Source organism: Poecilia reticulata, linkage group LG3 (assembly GCF_000633615.1).
Source record: "Poecilia reticulata strain Guanapo linkage group LG3, Guppy_female_1.0+MT, whole genome shotgun sequence".
NCBI lineage: Eukaryota > Metazoa > Chordata > Actinopteri > Cyprinodontiformes > Poeciliidae > Poecilia > Poecilia reticulata.
This window is the reverse complement of record NC_024333.1, coordinates 31,199,655-31,216,825: the sequence shown is the minus strand read 5'-3', so window position 1 is coordinate 31,216,825 and position 17,171 is coordinate 31,199,655. Positions and strand designations below refer to the sequence as shown.

The 17,171-nt window shown below is 39.4% G+C and overlaps 2 protein-coding genes across 2 annotated transcripts in view; both read right to left on the bottom strand.

Moving 5' to 3' along the window:
- Window positions 1-2,329, bottom strand: part of LOC103463014 (uncharacterized) — a 21,687-nt gene extending 19,358 nt beyond the window's left edge. Inside the window, exons 1-5 of the mRNA XM_008406127.2 lie at window positions 2,152-2,329; window positions 948-1,153; window positions 675-812; window positions 356-494; window positions 10-269 (exon numbers count right to left, since the gene is read on the bottom strand). Of these exons, the coding sequence (XP_008404349.1) occupies window positions 10-269; window positions 356-494; window positions 675-812; window positions 948-1,153; window positions 2,152-2,277 (869 nt within the window). The 5' untranslated portion in view covers window positions 2,278-2,329. The remainder of the gene's footprint in view (window positions 1-9; window positions 270-355; window positions 495-674; window positions 813-947; window positions 1,154-2,151) is intronic.
- Window positions 2,330-13,168: 10,839 nt separating this feature from the next.
- LOC103463039 (CUB and zona pellucida-like domain-containing protein 1) lies at window positions 13,169-15,382 on the bottom strand. Its single transcript, XM_017303879.1, has 6 exons — window positions 15,373-15,382; window positions 14,808-14,995; window positions 14,281-14,675; window positions 14,104-14,200; window positions 13,785-13,965; window positions 13,169-13,500 (listed from the first exon to the last, which is right to left on the bottom strand). Exons 1-6 carry the CDS (start codon window positions 15,380-15,382, stop codon window positions 13,328-13,330), a joined length of 1,044 nt encoding a protein of 347 aa, XP_017159368.1. The 3' UTR covers window positions 13,169-13,327.
- Between the last annotated feature and the right edge of the window lie 1,789 nt (window positions 15,383-17,171).

Here is a 17,171-nt window from a genome sequence, read left to right as displayed (position 1 = left end):
TGCCACCACCACCACGGGCTGTTTGTTGTAGTTGGAGCTATTGTTGTGGTGGTCTGCCCCCACCACCACCACGGGGTGTTTGTGGTAGCTGGTGGTGTCGTGGTGTAGGCTTGTCTCTTCATCCTTGAAGGCAGTGGATTCTTGCGAACACTTGATCCATCAGAGTAGAACAAGTCAATAGTGCCGCGTGCGTAGTCTTCTACCACCATCTCAAAACCAAAGATATAGGGGTGGGAATAGGTGGACTGGTAGTGCAAAGTGCAAGAATCCTGGAAAAATAAACACATACTAATTAAGTAGTTAGTCATCACAGTTTTGTATGAGCTAATAATCTAATTTGAAATATGTGACTGACCTGGTCAAGCTGGAAGCCTGAAGGGAGATTGCAGTTGTCACACTCGTATCCTTGGTTACTCCCATACCTGCAGCGGACTCGGTCACCATCAGGGTCAAAGGCAGCCAGCCGGTACGTTCTGGGGCAGTTCTGAGGAACTCTTCATTAGGTGCAAACACACACGTTGTAAAATCAGCAAACCAAGAAAAGAAAGTATTTTCAAAGTATCTGGCATTGACTTGATGGACATCAGATTGAAAACAATGAAAATATTTTGGTTCATCCTTTACATTTGATTGTGTTAAATGTAGATTGGTTATAGAAACCAAAGGATGGTTACCTTAAGAAGGGGACAATGGCAATGCCAGGTGATTTATTTGGTTTTCTTGTGTCCGACCTCGTTCCGAAATCCATGTGGGAATCGAAGTTCCAGTTATTAACCGAGTTACGCGTTGAGATCCAGCAGCAGCTAGCTGCCCTGATATTTTAAAAGACAGGACAAGATAAAGCTTCATGTAAAACACAACAGCTTTTCATAACATGAACAACGATATTCAAAGTGAGTCCATTCTTTCAAATATGAATATATTTTTACATTTGTAAAAATGCTCACCTGAGATCGATAGGTTTGTCACTGGGGAGGGTCCATGTCTCAACAGTTTCTGATTCGCACCAACTGGTTTCGTAGGAAGGCGTGTTGGTGCTCGTGTCAATTTGACTTGTGACTCGACTGTTTGCAGAGCCGCAGTTGCCACCGTAACAATACCAGTAGTGGTAATAATAACAGGCATCATAAGTACTTCTGGCTCGGAGGGACATCTGTGGGTGAAAATATTAAACTTTTACAGCACAAGATGGTTCAGTCCTTCATGCAAATGATTGATTTATAATTTTTAATACTAAAACATTTAAGAGTTTTTGTTTTTTTCATTTGAAATTGAAGTAGCTGTAAAGCAAGAAAATGGTTTTAAAATGTTTTCATCAGTTACATTTTTATATTAGGGTTAGGGTTCACAAAAGTCCTCAAGAAAAGAAAGAAGATGTAGTAATGCAATAAAGAATAAGAATGTAATAAAGAAGATTCAATAATTCATGAAATTATTAACATTTTTGGTAACACTTTATTTGAAGGGGGTGAATAAGATTGTCATGAACATCAATAAGTCTTCATGAATATTTATGACTACTGTCATAAAGCGTCATCTGGTAAATTATGACACTTTTAATACGTTGACATTATTCGAAATGTTTTCGTTATGACAGCTTGACATTAACCAAGAAATCATCACTGATATAAATTTGTTCTAAAAGTATTACTGATTGCACTTTAACAATTAGGTAACTTTATGTTATTAAAGGTAAAGTTTAAACAGTAATGTCATGTTTATGACAGTGTCATGACAGACTTATTCACCCCCCTTCAAATAAAGTGTTACCAAATATGATTATTTCAGTAAATCCATCCCTGTGAACCACAGATTAATTCCACACATACTAATGATTTAAAGTTTTTATTTCTGTTAACTGAAAAAAACGTACAGAAATGTGGGTTTTATGTAAAGTATGTTTGATATGTGCTTAAAGGATGTAATTTTAAAGATGATTAATCCAACAAACAGGCCACATTGTTACAATCTTCCTCACAGTTTTGTTTGATAATTGTTTATTTTTTGCCATTTTATTGGAAAGTTTAACATCATCTTTCTACAGACATGAAGCAGGTTTGAATCATATTAATAAGGTTCAAGAGTCAAAACATTTTATGATAAATCTTCTCCTGTTAAATCTAAATCTAAAATGTTAATCAGTGTTTTTACCTTCACTGTCCCATCAGGGTTTCTTCCCTTGTAGGTGAAGCTGGTGGTTCCTCCCCAGTGATGAGACGCCGACACCAGGCAGGTGAGCAGCAGCAGCTGCAGCAGCTGCAGCACCACGGAGGCCATCTTGATGCTCTGAGCTCAACTCTGTCTCCAGCGATGATGCTCCCGTCTACCTGCAGCATCTTAAATACACCTGCCAGGCAAAGGGGTGTTGCAGGATGAATGAATGAACAGAGAGCTGGAGAACAATGAGGCGGCTGCAGAACTGGTTCAAGAAAACAAACGAACAGAAACTGGAGCATATTTCACTGTAAATGATGAATATGAAGAGCAGGACGGGAACATTTTTCCAATTTTCTGTTTTGAATGGATAACTAAACTTTATTAAACAGCATTTTCTTGAACAAATGAGTGAAAGAAAACATGAAGGGTTCAATAAATAAACGGATTAAGGACTTAATTCTGATAAAAACAGTTTTAATTAATTTTTTTCAATAAAAATTTCACTTTCCTTTCATATTTCTGGAGTGTTTGTTAAAATAAAATGATGCAAAATGCAAAGAATTTGATTTTAAACAGTAACTTTTCGCATGACCACATCTGAAGGTATTTAGTTAAGCAATAAGCCGTTATTGTTCTGTGTCACTCCACACAACACTGTCGTTGTTCACAGAAGAAGTAGAAACTCTGTTGTTTCTATTTGATCACCAAAATCAAAGTTGATCTCAGTGATGCAAAGACATTTGATCCCAGTCTGATTCTGGGATCAGCCTGGGATCCCAGAATCGTGTTGCATCGCTGTGATTCAGCCCTGCGACATGCTGAATCACAGCGATGCCAAAGCTGCTGCTGGCTCCACATAAGTAGCTTCCTGTCAGTCAGCAAGGCTGCCAAACACCACAGATCTCAGTTTCTTTTTACTTTTCTCCACCTGTTTAAAATGACAAAGAAATAAAATAGACAATATAATAAAACACACAACTTCAGCTTTGTAATTCTTTGTTTCCTTTTAATATTCTTGGAAACTTGATTTCCAAGTTACAAGAAAAGTGATAAAGTTTAAGCTTAATGAAATCTCAACAATGATCACCTAAAGTTAAGATGGCAGAGTTCATTTCAGTGATTTTATTTCAATAGGAGAGGGGAAATAAATTATGAGAACTTTCCTCTTGTCTGTGTCAAATTGCACTTCTCACATAAATGACGGCATGTAAATATGCAGAGCTTCTGTATCGTTTACCCAGAATGCTTGGCGCTGTAGCCCATTTCTTGCTTTTCAAACGGACTCAGGAGGTTCACATTCAAACCGCAGCAGGTTGGTTTCAGATGAATCCAGACCGAGGAGGTTTGTAGGCGGACCAGAGTTCACACATTCACACCTTCCCAAACGAACCAGACTTTACCGGCAGATGGACTGGAGTTCGATTACAGCGACTGAAAGATCTAATGGATTAAATATCATTATAAAACAACTAATTGTGTGTTTTGATTGTTAAATTTTCTGCATTAACAAACAACATAAACGAAAAGTGAAACATCTCACCTCTATTTGCACATTGTCATTGTTCTGCAGTGAGACATTACTTTGTTAGGCAGCAATGTTCTGAATGCCATTCATATAGTTTCACTTTGTTTTTCCAACCGTGAGAAATAAAGAAACAATCACACCCTGTTCTTTCTCCACTAGTCCTGTGATGGCAGTTCAGGCGTAACATTTACAGAAGCCTGCTGCCGACATGCACAACGGCAGGTTCACTGTAGAAACATGCTGTCCTAATTCAGAGCTGGCCCTAGCAGGAATAAATRAAAACTACAATCTATAGATATAACTCACTTTGTTTTACATTAAAGCCRTTTTGTACRGTGAAAAGACGCCTTCAGARTTTGGACAAATGCAGATTAGATTTACCTTTTGCTGAACGATGCAAGCAGATTGTGCAGCTGCAATGTTCAAGGTTGGGGTGCAGATTATTGGGAAATCGGTGATTGGCCGATTTTTACATGTGAAGCTGATCTTATCCACTGATGYTATCAACCTCAGCAAAGGTCCAGAAATCAACCAYTKCGCTTTTCCTTTGTCCTGTCAGAGGTTTGACTGACAGACCAGCCGACCARGTCATGTCTGCACATTTACAGTTAACAACTGTCACCCCATTGGTGCCAATTCAGCAACTTTCTTGATATATTGAGCAACATTTCAGACAAAAAAAACTATCGGCCAAAATCGGAATCAGCAAGTTGGGCTTTTTAAAAGATCGGCCAGAAAACTGCAGTCGGAGCAGATCTGGTTCAAGATAAATGATTCAGTTGAGATTTTAGATTTGTAAAATAATCTAAAATAATGTAAATAATGCTGACATAGTTACAAAACAATTACAATATCATTTTCTGGGTCAAGAGGATGCAGAATATACATAATTGATCTGATCTGTGTAAAAAAAAAAAAACTAAATGAGCTAAAAACAATTATTTTCTTTTAGAAACGTTAAACTATCATCTGGTTTTTGTTTATCAGCTGTTTCGCAAGCATCAAAGTAAAAATTAGGTCTGGTTTAAAATGACAACTAACTATTGCTGGCAATATTTAGCTAGAATTTCAGTTACAGAAAATGGGAGTCAGTTACTCCTCGGACTTGAAGTGATCCAGTGGAAACATCTCTGTCGCCTTCGGCCCGTTCAGAGGATGACTGCTGAAAACAGAAAAACTAAAAGATCCACTGCGTGACTGGAGGACGTCCAGGTCACTGCAGAAAACATCTGGATCATTTCATGTCTGATTTACAGAAAACATTTTTCAACATTATTAGAATATAGACTGATGATAGAAACAGCTAACTTGATGCTTGTCATACAGTAATTGCAGGTTTACATTAATGTTGAGTGTTGACTAATTTAAAAGCTGGCATGGAAACTTTTTCTTCTCAAACTGATAACAGATCTGAAAGTCAGGAGTGACGGTGCAACACCTGATGGTGTGACTGGTTTTTCTGCTCTGACATACATTTCATTTCTGTYWGTGTTTTCTGCCATCACCATAGCAACCTTGTCTTTCACMTGAAGCTCATAATCTTTATGTTTTCTCTGTAATCAGTCGTCTCTGCTCCTTTCGGTTTTGGTTCAGTGACATTTTGAGATTTCATCTAAACAATCYGGTGAACTATGAGGCCATTAAAGCAAATAAATATATTCAAATGTTCATGTTTCCTTTAGAAATAACAATTTCATGTCTTTTGCTGTTGAAATAGTGAAAATGTGTCCTAAAMGTTATGACATCTCATTATGTTTGTGTCAAATAAATGTATTCACAGCAACTTCTGCAGCCATTTTCTAACACCCTTGTCCCTCAGTGGGGTCAGGAGGAGCTGCTGGTGGTGCCTCTGGCTAACGTTCTGGGTGAGAGGCAGGGTCACCTGGACAGGTCACCTGGACAGGTCACCTGGACAGGTCGCCAGTCTGTTGCAGGGCAACACAGAAACACACAACTATGCACACACACACTCACACCTAGGGACAATTTAGACAGACCAATTAACCTGACAGTCATGTTTTTGGACTGTGAGAGGAAACCGGAGTACCTGGAGAAAACCCACCATGCACAGGGAGAACATGGAGACTCCATGCAGAAAGACCGGGAATCGAACCCAGAACCTTCTTGCTGCAAGGCAACAGCTCTACCAACTGCGCCACTGTGCAGCCCTGTGGATGGACGGCTGTCTGAATGTGTCGGCCCTTTAAGGAAGGCCTGTCCTGTCCCGGGTGTCTCACCTGAGACCAAAGCCTGCATCAGCTCAGAATGTGGCTCCACCTCCCTGTTGTCCATCTTTGCAGCCATCTGTCATCTCTTTGTTTGATTTGCGCGGCTTCAGGTCGAGCAGACTGGAACTGCTAGCATTCCTTTTCAGCTTGTAATTGTTGCTTCAGGATCTAAATATAACTTTTGGCTTCAAACACAACAGACTGAAGTGACGGAAACAAGSTGACGAAGACGTGTTTACAGGAAACTTCAGGTGCTAATAAAATTATAAATATTCTATAAAATTCAAACAGATCATATTGTTGTCCTGTCWTTGTGAYTTTGACATTTCTGAACTTCCTAATCWCATTATAAGTAGTAAAAAATGGTTTTGCCTTTTGATAATTATCACAATTAAAACTGTTTTTAATTACTGACCTAAAAAAATTTAGGTCAGTAATTATTTTTAATTGYACTGAATTCATGCATTATTCACATTTGTGTAGAATTTTGAGGGAAGATCATATATGTAACAKAAAATGTGGAAAAAGTGAAGCGCTGTAAATGTAGAGCTTCACATTTATCTCCTCCATTCAGAAACTGTAAATATTTCCTTCWAGCTGCAGATCATCAACTGTGCAAGAAGCAARAAAAGTAAAGAAATATGAGCAGATTTGACCCTAAATCAATGCATAGCACGTAATTTACATAATAAACTTCTTGCTTAGTTTTTAAATTTGAAAGCTTTGATCTCTTCAGGCTTTTRATTAAAACAACTGAAGGCYCAGTTATGCAACATGTTGGGACATTAATTATGATCCAGGTGATGACAGCAGTCAGTCATCTGCTTCTGCAGYTTCATGCAGTTGAGCTAATTTAAAAACAGAAGCTAAATTGGTTGCATATGAACCAAAACTGTATTTAAAATCAGTTTTTCTTCTGGTTTTTATTTGAACCAGTGTTCTTGATGTAAAGTTAATTRAAACAAAATTGCAACAATCTGTGTGTCTCGTGATCGATTAGTTGTGAAACTGCAGCGTCCCGTTTAGAGACACGGGTTTGGCATGCAGAAAACTCATGAGCTGCTCAGATGTCAACACTTCTGTTGACGAAGCCAGAAGGAAACTAAATGTTAGATGTTATCAAAGCAAATTTACCGCAACTACAGATAWAACAACGGAGATGAATCTGCAGCCAGCAGCAGGCCGTCTGGGCCTGAGATCAGGGGAGCAATTCTTTATCTATTCACAGTCACATTTACACAAACACACATCAGCAGGCAGCCGGGGGTTAAATGCCTGAGGTGCATCAAACCTTCACACAACAACTCAACTTGCTGAGTCACCCACAATCAGTCGGCCATTTTGGTTTTCTTGGATTTTTGTTTATGARTTTTAAATTGTTTACAACGTTTCTATGGTTTCTCAGCTGCTSCAATCTGATGGCTGGAGAACCTGAAGAATTAAATATTGTTCAGSTCATATGTGTCTTTATTCAGCTGCTAGCACGTCATGGTGGTCATGAGACAGGCTTCAGTCAGAGGCCTYTTCAAACCACTGCAACGCTGACTGCTRCAGGAGATCCTTCCTRCTCATCAACTTTCACTCAGACTCAGAAACTTTCACCTTGTTGTCCTTCAGCTTCTCATCTGTTGGTTTTCAGAGGGTTTTTGTCCGTTTGGAAGTCAAATCCAAGCTTTTAGTCCCCGGCTGACGTCTTTAGATGTCGGATTCAAGCTGGAGAAACTCCGACCGTTCAAAAACTTCAYTCCTGCCTTTCTGGGGGGAAAAGGCTTTTTTTGGACAATCGTTCCTTCTTGTTTTGGATCCTGTGAAGTTGAACTGATTTTGGCAATACTTTCCATACTTATTTTGCTATGATGTGTAACCATAGCAACAGGGTGGTTTACAACAGGCAGCAGCTGAAGTCAGAAATCAGAGAGTTCATTTCATTTCCCTTTGGGATCAATAAAATATTTCTGAATTTGAATATTTATACATAAGGTTCTTCACTCAAGTTCCTCCTGGAGCAAAMYTTYCCCACAACATGATGCTGCCACCACCGTGTTTCAATGTCACTGAGTTTTTGTCTAACTTCCTGTTTCCCAAGTATCCAAACATTTTAGTTTTTTATTGATCAGACGACATGACAGGATATTTAGGTCTGACTTCCTGAGTCAGGAGGCAAACTGTGATGTCATGGCTTCTTCCTGTGTGAGCGGCCTTTCAGTCCATGTTGGCTCAGGACTCGTTTGGCTGTTTCTCTCTTTTTCCAGGAGTTTCTTTACTGGATCTTTAGCTTTCATTTRGGACACAGAACCCAGTGAGGGCTGGACCTTCCCATGATGTTCATGTGTGATTATTTCAGCACGGTTACGATCAGAGCTGGTAGCTCTGATCGTTTTCTTAACATTTGCYTTCTTTTCTTATCCTTAAGGACTGAGGTTAGTGAAACTGCCCAGAGAACATTTTTGCTCTAATCTGTGTCTTTGTGTTGATTTTGACTTTGTAAAGCCAGTTTTCCAGGGCTGGTTCTCATTACTGACCCATTTTCTGCCCGTCACATTAAGTCCACTCCTTCTTGGTTTCTTTGTTTTGTCTCAGCAGCACTTCAGCCTCACCTTCCTTGAACAATGTTTTTCATTTGTTCATTCAAAACCTGTCCTTTTATAACCTGAGCTGCACAGGAATCTGCTGTGTGTTTAATTCATCTGTTTCTGGCTGCATCCACCCCCCTGCTGCTCGTCTCTCCGGTAAACCTGAACATTTCCGCCTTGCAGTGAGGAGAAMACTGAGAGCTGAAAAAGCCTCAATAATCCTTTAATCTGAGCAAACAGTCAAACAATAAATATGCACTTTTATTAAACACAGCAACTCAATATTTTATTCTTAAAGMTTTTGCTAATTTTCATTCTGTTTAATTGCTTTTTAAAGTCAGTATTGCTTTTTTTAAAATGATTTTTACCTTTTTCCCCTCTTTTCTATCCCACACACCTGTTGCATTCAGAGATTTAAAATCTAATACCTTCTAAAAAARGTAATGAATACTGTAAGGTGACATAATTGGACTTGATAAGATTCTATTTCTTTCCTAMAAGCTTATCAGTGAGTATCTACAAGGAAGTACATGGACTCAGCAGAGATTAGAGGCCCGACGATGATCTGCATGACAGAAGAGAGAAACCTGAACTTTGTGATTAYCTGGTTACAGACGAGTGAACMGCTGAYKGTCTGCTTCACCTGAATATGTGCAGAAAAACCCAGGTCAGCAGTTTGAAGTTTTGATTGTGTCTAGAATGTTCTAGTTAGGCAACAACACAGGGAGGMATTTTAGAAATATATTTCTGAACGAATGAGATAAGAAAATGTCTGCATGTCCTGATRAAGATCCTGGTCAGATTATCTAATCTGGTGAGAGGAATTTACTGACCAGGAGGTCAGATTATCWTAAAAATATAAATTCTGTGTCGAAATGAGAAATTTTGCTCGAATCAGATTAAACCAAAAGTTTTAAGAAAATATTTCCACTAAATCCAAAACAGTTATAAAGTGTAAAACTTACTTGATGTTTGATTGATAAATATTCAGTTGAGTTCAGAATATTGYATTTATCGTAAAGGGAAATTAGATGTTTATCTTCAGAGTCATTGTGGATGGTGAGGTGGTGAGATCCTCCTGTAGCAGTCAGCGYTSCAGTGGTTTGAAGAGGCCTCTGACTGAAGCCTGTCTCATGACCACCATGACGTGCTAGCAGCTGAACAAAGACACATATGAGCTGAACAATATTTAATTCTTCAGGTTCTCCAGCTATCAGATTGCAGCAGCTGAGAAACTATAGAAACGTTGTAAACAATTTAAAACTCATAAACAAAAATCCAAGAAAACCAAAATGGCCGACTGATTGTGGGTGACTCAGCAAGTTGAGTTGTGTGTGAAGGTTTGATGCACCTCAGGCATTTAACCCCCGGCTGCCTGCTGATGTGTGTTTGTGTAAATGTGAGTGTGAATGGATAAAGAATGGGACCAGAGAAATGCTGCATGAGTTCAGTCCATTCATCATGACAGCGTCACCCTTGGCAACATACACATTGTTCATGACGCTGATAAATCTGTTCCCAGCCACATAACTCCATACAGCTTTGTTGAAAGGTTTATTAAAACATCTTTTAGTGAAGTGCAGCTCTGAACTTCAGCCAGCCGAGTCCTTTTGTTCTCAAACTAATCCTCTGGGTTCAGGTTGAATGTCGGACTTTAAGCTCCGACAKTCAACAGATGATTCATTTTCTCTTGTTTCTGTCGCCACTTTGGCCCAAAGCCAGATGAACATTTTCTGTTGTTTATTTGATGAGCCGATACTTAATGACCTTCTTTAGTTAAAGGTGTTTCATTAATTCACCTGTGAGGCCTGCATGGTGAGTCACAGCCGTCTCAGGTCGGATCCAAGCCAAACATGAGGAGCTGAAACAACAGAGCAACATTCTGGCTTCTCATCTTTCAGGTCCAACAACCGATTCCAGTAAACCAAAACTTAAACGTGCATTTCTGTCTCACTTTGCTGCTGAAATGAAACAAAACAAGAACAAAAATAAACCTGACARGAAAAAAGTTCAGAATACAGTCATGGTGCATTTCATCAGTTCTGTTTATATAAATTATTCATTTTGGGCTGAGATTAACAGCTAAGTACGGTTTAAAGCAGAACTTTGTTACTCCAACCTTTKGATTCATCCCAGCTCCAACACGCCTGAATCAGATGAATGCTTAATGACCAGGAGGTAAATCAGCCTGTTCAGGCTGCAGACTCAGGCAGATTCAGTGAAATCAGCTTCAGGCGMCTCTGAACTGGAGAAGAAGCAAAACTGTTCATGTCTGTGGTGGTTAGGGTTAGGGGTTAGGATTACCCTAACCCCTAACCCTAACCCAGGAAAGTCCGGAAGAGTTTTAAACTAACTTCTGTTCTTTTCGTCTCCACAGAAAAACCTCATTTTAGTCACGTTCCACAGGTCTGACTGAGGAAGAGGAGGGTGAGGAAGAGGAGGGTGCAGCTGCTGGCCGGYCTGCAGTTCTGGCCTCAGCAACTGGTGGAAAAGTAAGGAATAAGGTTTTGATAGATGGATTATCTTAGGAAATGAAGGCAAGACATTCATAACCTGAGTTTCTTTTCATCCTTAACACTTAAATTCATGCATCTAAAATCGGGGCCTCAAAATGTCTTAAAGTTATTTTAAAATATGTAAATTGGCTTTAAATACGTCAGTCACAGGTCTTACATTTTGTTGTGGCGGGAGGATTTAGTCTTGTATTTTTTATGTAGGTTTTTAAATAAATGTAACTAGAAACAGGAAGAGGAACTGAACTAAAGTAAAACAGAAACAAGAGAGTTAAGATTACAGAATAATTAAACCTCAAAAAAGCTCAAAACAACATAACAGATGAAGACTAACGGAAAAAATTAAACAAACTGTAAATGATGTCTTCAGATAAACGAAGAATGTGATTAAATCTATTGTCAGAATAAAAGTACAATTTCCTCCAGTAGTTCTCCATTCTTACAAATACATTCATATAATAAAAATATGTGATTTTCTTTGTACAGTTCTGTCATGGTTCATGTCGTAAATTTCATTTATTTTAGTCTTTAGTTTTAGATTTGAGTGCAGAAACCTTAATAAAAGCCTCATGAAAATCATGAATCTGCTCATTTCTGAAGCCCCGAAGCTTCAGAAATGAGCTTAATAATAATTAATAAGCATAATAATGCACAACGGATGGAAAACGTGATTCATTTTACGCTTTTTTTCTATTCTTTTTACTGTATCACTTCCTGTAACTCCTCCCTCACCGTTTACTGTAACTGTCAGCGATCAATCACTGCAGAGTAAAAACAAACGAGGTGCGGCTTCCAGCACGTTGTGTCTGCATGGATCARAGCTCWAACCTCACTGCTGCTGCCAAAATCAACTCTGGAAAGAATCTGACCCGTCTGGCTGCTTCTGACCCKACCCAGCTGAAGGRTGCAGCTCCWCGGGGCAGWTAAACTCTGGACTGAAGCTGATTCATCCACTGCATGCAGATGTGAGACGTGAGCTGAACAGCCCCAGGTGAAGATCTGCCTCCTTTAATGTTCCTGCAGGATGAAAACACAGATTTTCATTTTCAAATGGACACGATTGCTGCCAGAGTTACTACATTTAAAGGATTATTTTAAATCAAATTAACTTTTACCAGCTGCTGGTAGCATGAACATAATGATTCCTGTAATTATAAGGAATGAATGTTATCACTTCCGCTTCTGATGATGAAACCTAAGAATGATTTATTACATAAACGTTCAGAGACGCCTTTACAGGCGTAAACAATGAGCTGAATGAGGAAACATCAGATATCTGCAGAAATAATAAATAAATGTTCCACACTGCTGACTCAGCATCTGCAAAAAACAAGTTTATTGTTTGTACTTGAAGTAAATGTACTTWGTWAAAGAGACAGAAATGAKTYATAAGAGCTCTTTTTTTGTTTGATTCATTTGCGATGCTGCAGTTTGCTGCATTGTGAAGGTATTTCTTTCAGTTGATGAAGAAAGAAGAAAAACCTTTTCGACTCTTGTTTTCATAGTTCCTTCCTCCCTCAGTAGTTTTGTAATAGTTTGTGTCAAGAACTGTGGAGCAGACATGAAGAGGCTGAACATCCTGCGCATCTAAAACCCCATGTGTTTCCCTGCCTGCCCTCTGGGCGGCGCTACGAGTCAAAGTGAGGTTTAACAACCGCTTCATTCCTAGAGCAGCAGATTAAACCGCAAATCGCAGCTTTTATTGCTGATAAGCATGTGATACTTTAAAGAAATAGTTTAAATGAGCGAAATAGTTTTTTTATTTTTGTATATTTCATGTTCTGTGTGTCCAGTTTAGTACAGAACTGCCATACATGTGACAAGCAGACAATAAGCTGTAACCAGCAGGGGGCGTCATTCCTTTGTGGACATGACAAGCTGCAAGACCCAAAAGATCAAAGCTGTGACGTATTACTGATGGAAATCCATGAGCAGTMAAATGAACACGTGATCAAATTAATTAACATAACAGGAAGTCCTGTTTATTAAACTGATTTATTGATGGGTAGCATTGTTACAACAAAGAYGTTTTGTTAGTTTCAACAGATTTTCTGAAACATTTTGGAATTTGTACCATAAATCTGAAGTCCTAAAATTATTAACAGTAGCTTATTGTGCTTATCCAAAKATTTTTTTATTGCAGGCATTCAAAAAAACATTCAGTTTGTTACACAATTTGTCAAATCAAAGCTTATAAATCATTAAAATCATATAATTCCCTTTTGCCATGCAACTCAAACCAAACCAAGAAAACCTCAAGAAAGAACCTAAACCCTCAAACCAGAATTTAAAACTKTTTAACTAAAAAGAAAATATAGAAGATCCATCTTCTTAATCTACTGGGYGATCAGAGTCGACTGGAGAGTCAGCAGCTGGTAGGCGTTGATATTTAGCTCTGGTTCTTCTTGATCGGTAGACGACCAGACCGCAAACCAMCAGGCAGCAGGCGGCAAAGACCAGGTTCAGGCCCAGATACAGGCCTGGGCCTGAACCTGGATCTGAAACTGAGAAAAAAGAAAAATATYCATTAAAATAGAAGATTTTATATGCTAACATATCGAGAGAGAGGAATAAAAGCTCAAGGCTTTTTATCAAAGTTGGCAAAAACTCCCAGATTCAGCACAATGACAGTAACTGGCAGGTTGTTGGTGTGAAAACAGCTAAATAAAAATCTGAGAAAACTTCAGTGGAGTAAGATAATATTTATAACCATGAAATACGCTACAAAAAAGTATTTCTAAATGATACAAGCACAAACTTAAAGAGTAAAGTGTAAACGAAAGCTCACCTTTGGTGTCGGAATGCCTAAGGAGGCGCAAAGGACCCTGGGAAATGGAGTGCCTGCTTGTCTGGGCCGGAGCGTCTCTCCTCCTGCGATGGTTCAGTGAGTCGGATCTGATGCATCCCTGAGAGCATCGAGTTTCAGGATTGCTGCTCTCGCACAGGAGGACCGAGCAGGYGATGTAGACCTGCAGACACAYGCAGGAGAGGTCAGACAGATTTACAAGTTTTGACTGACTATGGGAAAAAGTGCATYCAATCAAAGTGTTCGCAGACTATTTTTGTTAATAAAACCCAAACTTAATCATTTWAAATAGTAACTTTACCTCCTCATGAGCTCCAATAAACTCAAAAGCCTCCATACCAAATCTGAAATTAGACTTGGAGCTTGGGAAGATTTGCACAGTTTCGTCCTTCACACATCTGCAACACACCAGTAAAAATACATGACACAAAGAAAAGGGTTCATCAGCCAGTAAGAACCAGGTCTGGTATCTCGGTACCCGTTTTCGATGATGGTGTAGCTGGTGCGGGAGTTGGGGTTGTCRTAGGGAGTCGCCCTGCAGGACTCCACAAACAGCTCAGTGTTKGGGATGGACGAGGTGGCCTCGATCTGCATGAAGATCATCTGCTTCAGGTAAACCTCCACCGGGTAGCTGCTGGCGTYTACCTGCTTCCTGAAACGCTGACTCTCAAAGAACTCAAACTGGAAGGTGAAGGAGCTGAATCCTCTCTCGTTAAAGAAGTACGGGTTTTTGTGTGTGAATCCCAGAGTCAGGTTGGCTCGCTTTGGATAGGCGCAGGAAAAATTGATCTCAATGTCTTGGTGCCTGGAAATGATTTTATTGGGATCAGCTGATGTGATCATGTTCTCAAAGATGATGTTGTCGTCGTCCTCCTGATAACGATATAAAAAAGAAAAACCTAAAACACGCAGTTTCCTCCCAGCTCTGTATGGAAGTAGATGAAGACTCTGTCTGGTTAGAGGTGCCAGATGGTGCACCGTGTTTCCTATATATGTGGATTATACCTCAACCCGAGTCCCACAGCCGTTCAGGGGGATGACCGCCACCAGGTGGGTCGCGTTCGAATGACGTCTCAGGCTGCAGGAAGAATCCAACCAGTCAATTAGATGCAAATGGTTTTCCTTGCTTTTGATGAAGGAAGACTTTGCCAACTCCACGGTTATTGTCGTTTCATTGCAGGTGACAGTGGCGTCTGCATAGTGTAAGATGTGACAGACATTTCTAATTATGTTAACATTAATATGAATAACTTCAATTCTTGCTTCGGCTTACCGTGACGTTCAACAGAAACAGTCACACAACGCAGCTCTGAGTGGAACACYCTTTGTTGTCTGAAAGGAAAGAAATKATTGTTTCATCCGTGGAMGTAAACGGCATATAAAACCTTTTCCTGTCCTGCTTTCACACTAAAGCACAAACTGCTCTACAAACAGAGGTCTCCAGGATGCTGTTGTCAGAGCTTTATAAATAAATTAGACTCCTTAAATTACTTGGTGTCTTTTTAAATTATATTCTGCATTTAAAGGTTAACATAAGACAGTAATGGAAAATGACACTAGAAAGACTTACAATCTCCCATGGAGATYAAATATTTACGCTGGTAAGCTGGAAGGCAGTAGCAGCTCATCCACTATGTCATTTTCCTACTTGATAAAACTGCCGAACTTCTTAAGCAGACGTTTAACATCGACGTTTAACACTGTGCACTGAAAGATTTTGTYTTTGTGCTTCATCCAGTCTGACATCAAAGGAATGGAAAAGACTCAAACAAACTCTGGTGTATCTAAGGAAGCACCTGCATGGACATTGGCATTGAGATGAAGGTTCACACTGTTAAGAAAATAAATTTAAAATATGCTAGTTTGAAAACTTAATATGTCTTGATTAAAATAGCCTAATTATAGTTTTCAGATTAATAACTTATTCTGCCCTATTGACCTTTATGTTACCTGTAGTTACAGCAGATTGTTTGCTAAGATCTTTTTGATCTGCTCTTTGTCTGAGTGGGAAACAATCAGGAGCTCCAGCTTCACACTGATCTGTGAAAAGCCATAAAACATCCTGAGTTCAGGCCAGTGGAGGAGAAACTCTCCTTCCACTTTGTTTAGATAAAAGTGACAACTGATGTTTGATCTTGAAAACAAATTGCAGAGAGTTTCTAACTTTAAAGAGGGTCAGAGACAGCTGCTGGTTGGATGAGCAAAGATACGCCTTATCTGAATAAATTAAAGACAAGAATATGCCTTTACTATAAAAGTTTGTGCACAGGAGGAACAAATCAGATTTTGCTCTTTGCAATTCTCCAAAGACATCTTTGCTTTTAGTTTGTCGTTTTCATCTTTTGTCTTTTTCTCTCTCATGTAAATTCATGTGCTGTTTGTGCTCTGAGTTTTCTGATGTGCTTTTCTGGGGATAGTATGCATCTGTCTTGGATAAATGCTGATTATTGTGACGCTGTTATCTCTGCATGATCTCAGTCTTTGTGCACAACATTTTCTGAATTCGGGCATAGAGAGGATATAACGAGTCAAAAGGTTTTAATAAGTTTTAGAATTTTTCCTCTCTTAGTAACACTAACTGGGGAGAAACTTGAAAACAATATATTTTTAACTGTAGCATAAACTGACAGATGATTAAATTTAGCTGTTTGGAAAGTTTCCCTCCAAGTCATTTACCTCTGGAGGTGTGTTGCATGTGCTCTGCTCTGGGTTTTGATTAGGCCTCTCTTGGCTACTGTGTGCATGTGTTGGTGTTTCAGGTAAACTGCAGTTGACTTGAACTGGAGGCAGCTGTTCAGCGTCTCCACAAAACATAAGAGCCACAACTTCCTAGGAGGCTCGCTCTCTTCCGACAATCTGATTAATAATCGTGATGGTTCTAAAGATAGTATTGTGCAATATTCCTGCTGGGTGTGGTGTGTTAAGAGTGATCTAGTCCAGGGTTCCTCAAATCCCTGCCTTGAAGATCCTGCAACCTTTGAATGTGGTCCTGCTTCAACGTACCTCAATCTCCTTACTGTGCATCAGGTTCTCCAGAGCCTTGCTAATGACCTGATTATGGAACTCAAATGTGTTGAAACACAGAAAACCTGCAGCACACCAGCTCTCGAGGACTGGATTTGAGGATCGCTTATATGCTGGGAAGGATGTCAGGACTGCTCTGGCCTCAAATCACAGATTTTTATTTTTTAAGATTTCTTGGCACTTCATTCAATAGCAAATTGACATGAAATAGGGTTGAGACTGAGAGACAGAAGACAAGCAGTAAATGGCCCAAGACTGGGAATTGAACCCAAGACGGACGGCGGAGTCCAGCGACGACAGGCAATTAAATTCTGTAACAAAAGTATGTTTTTATCTTTTTTAATC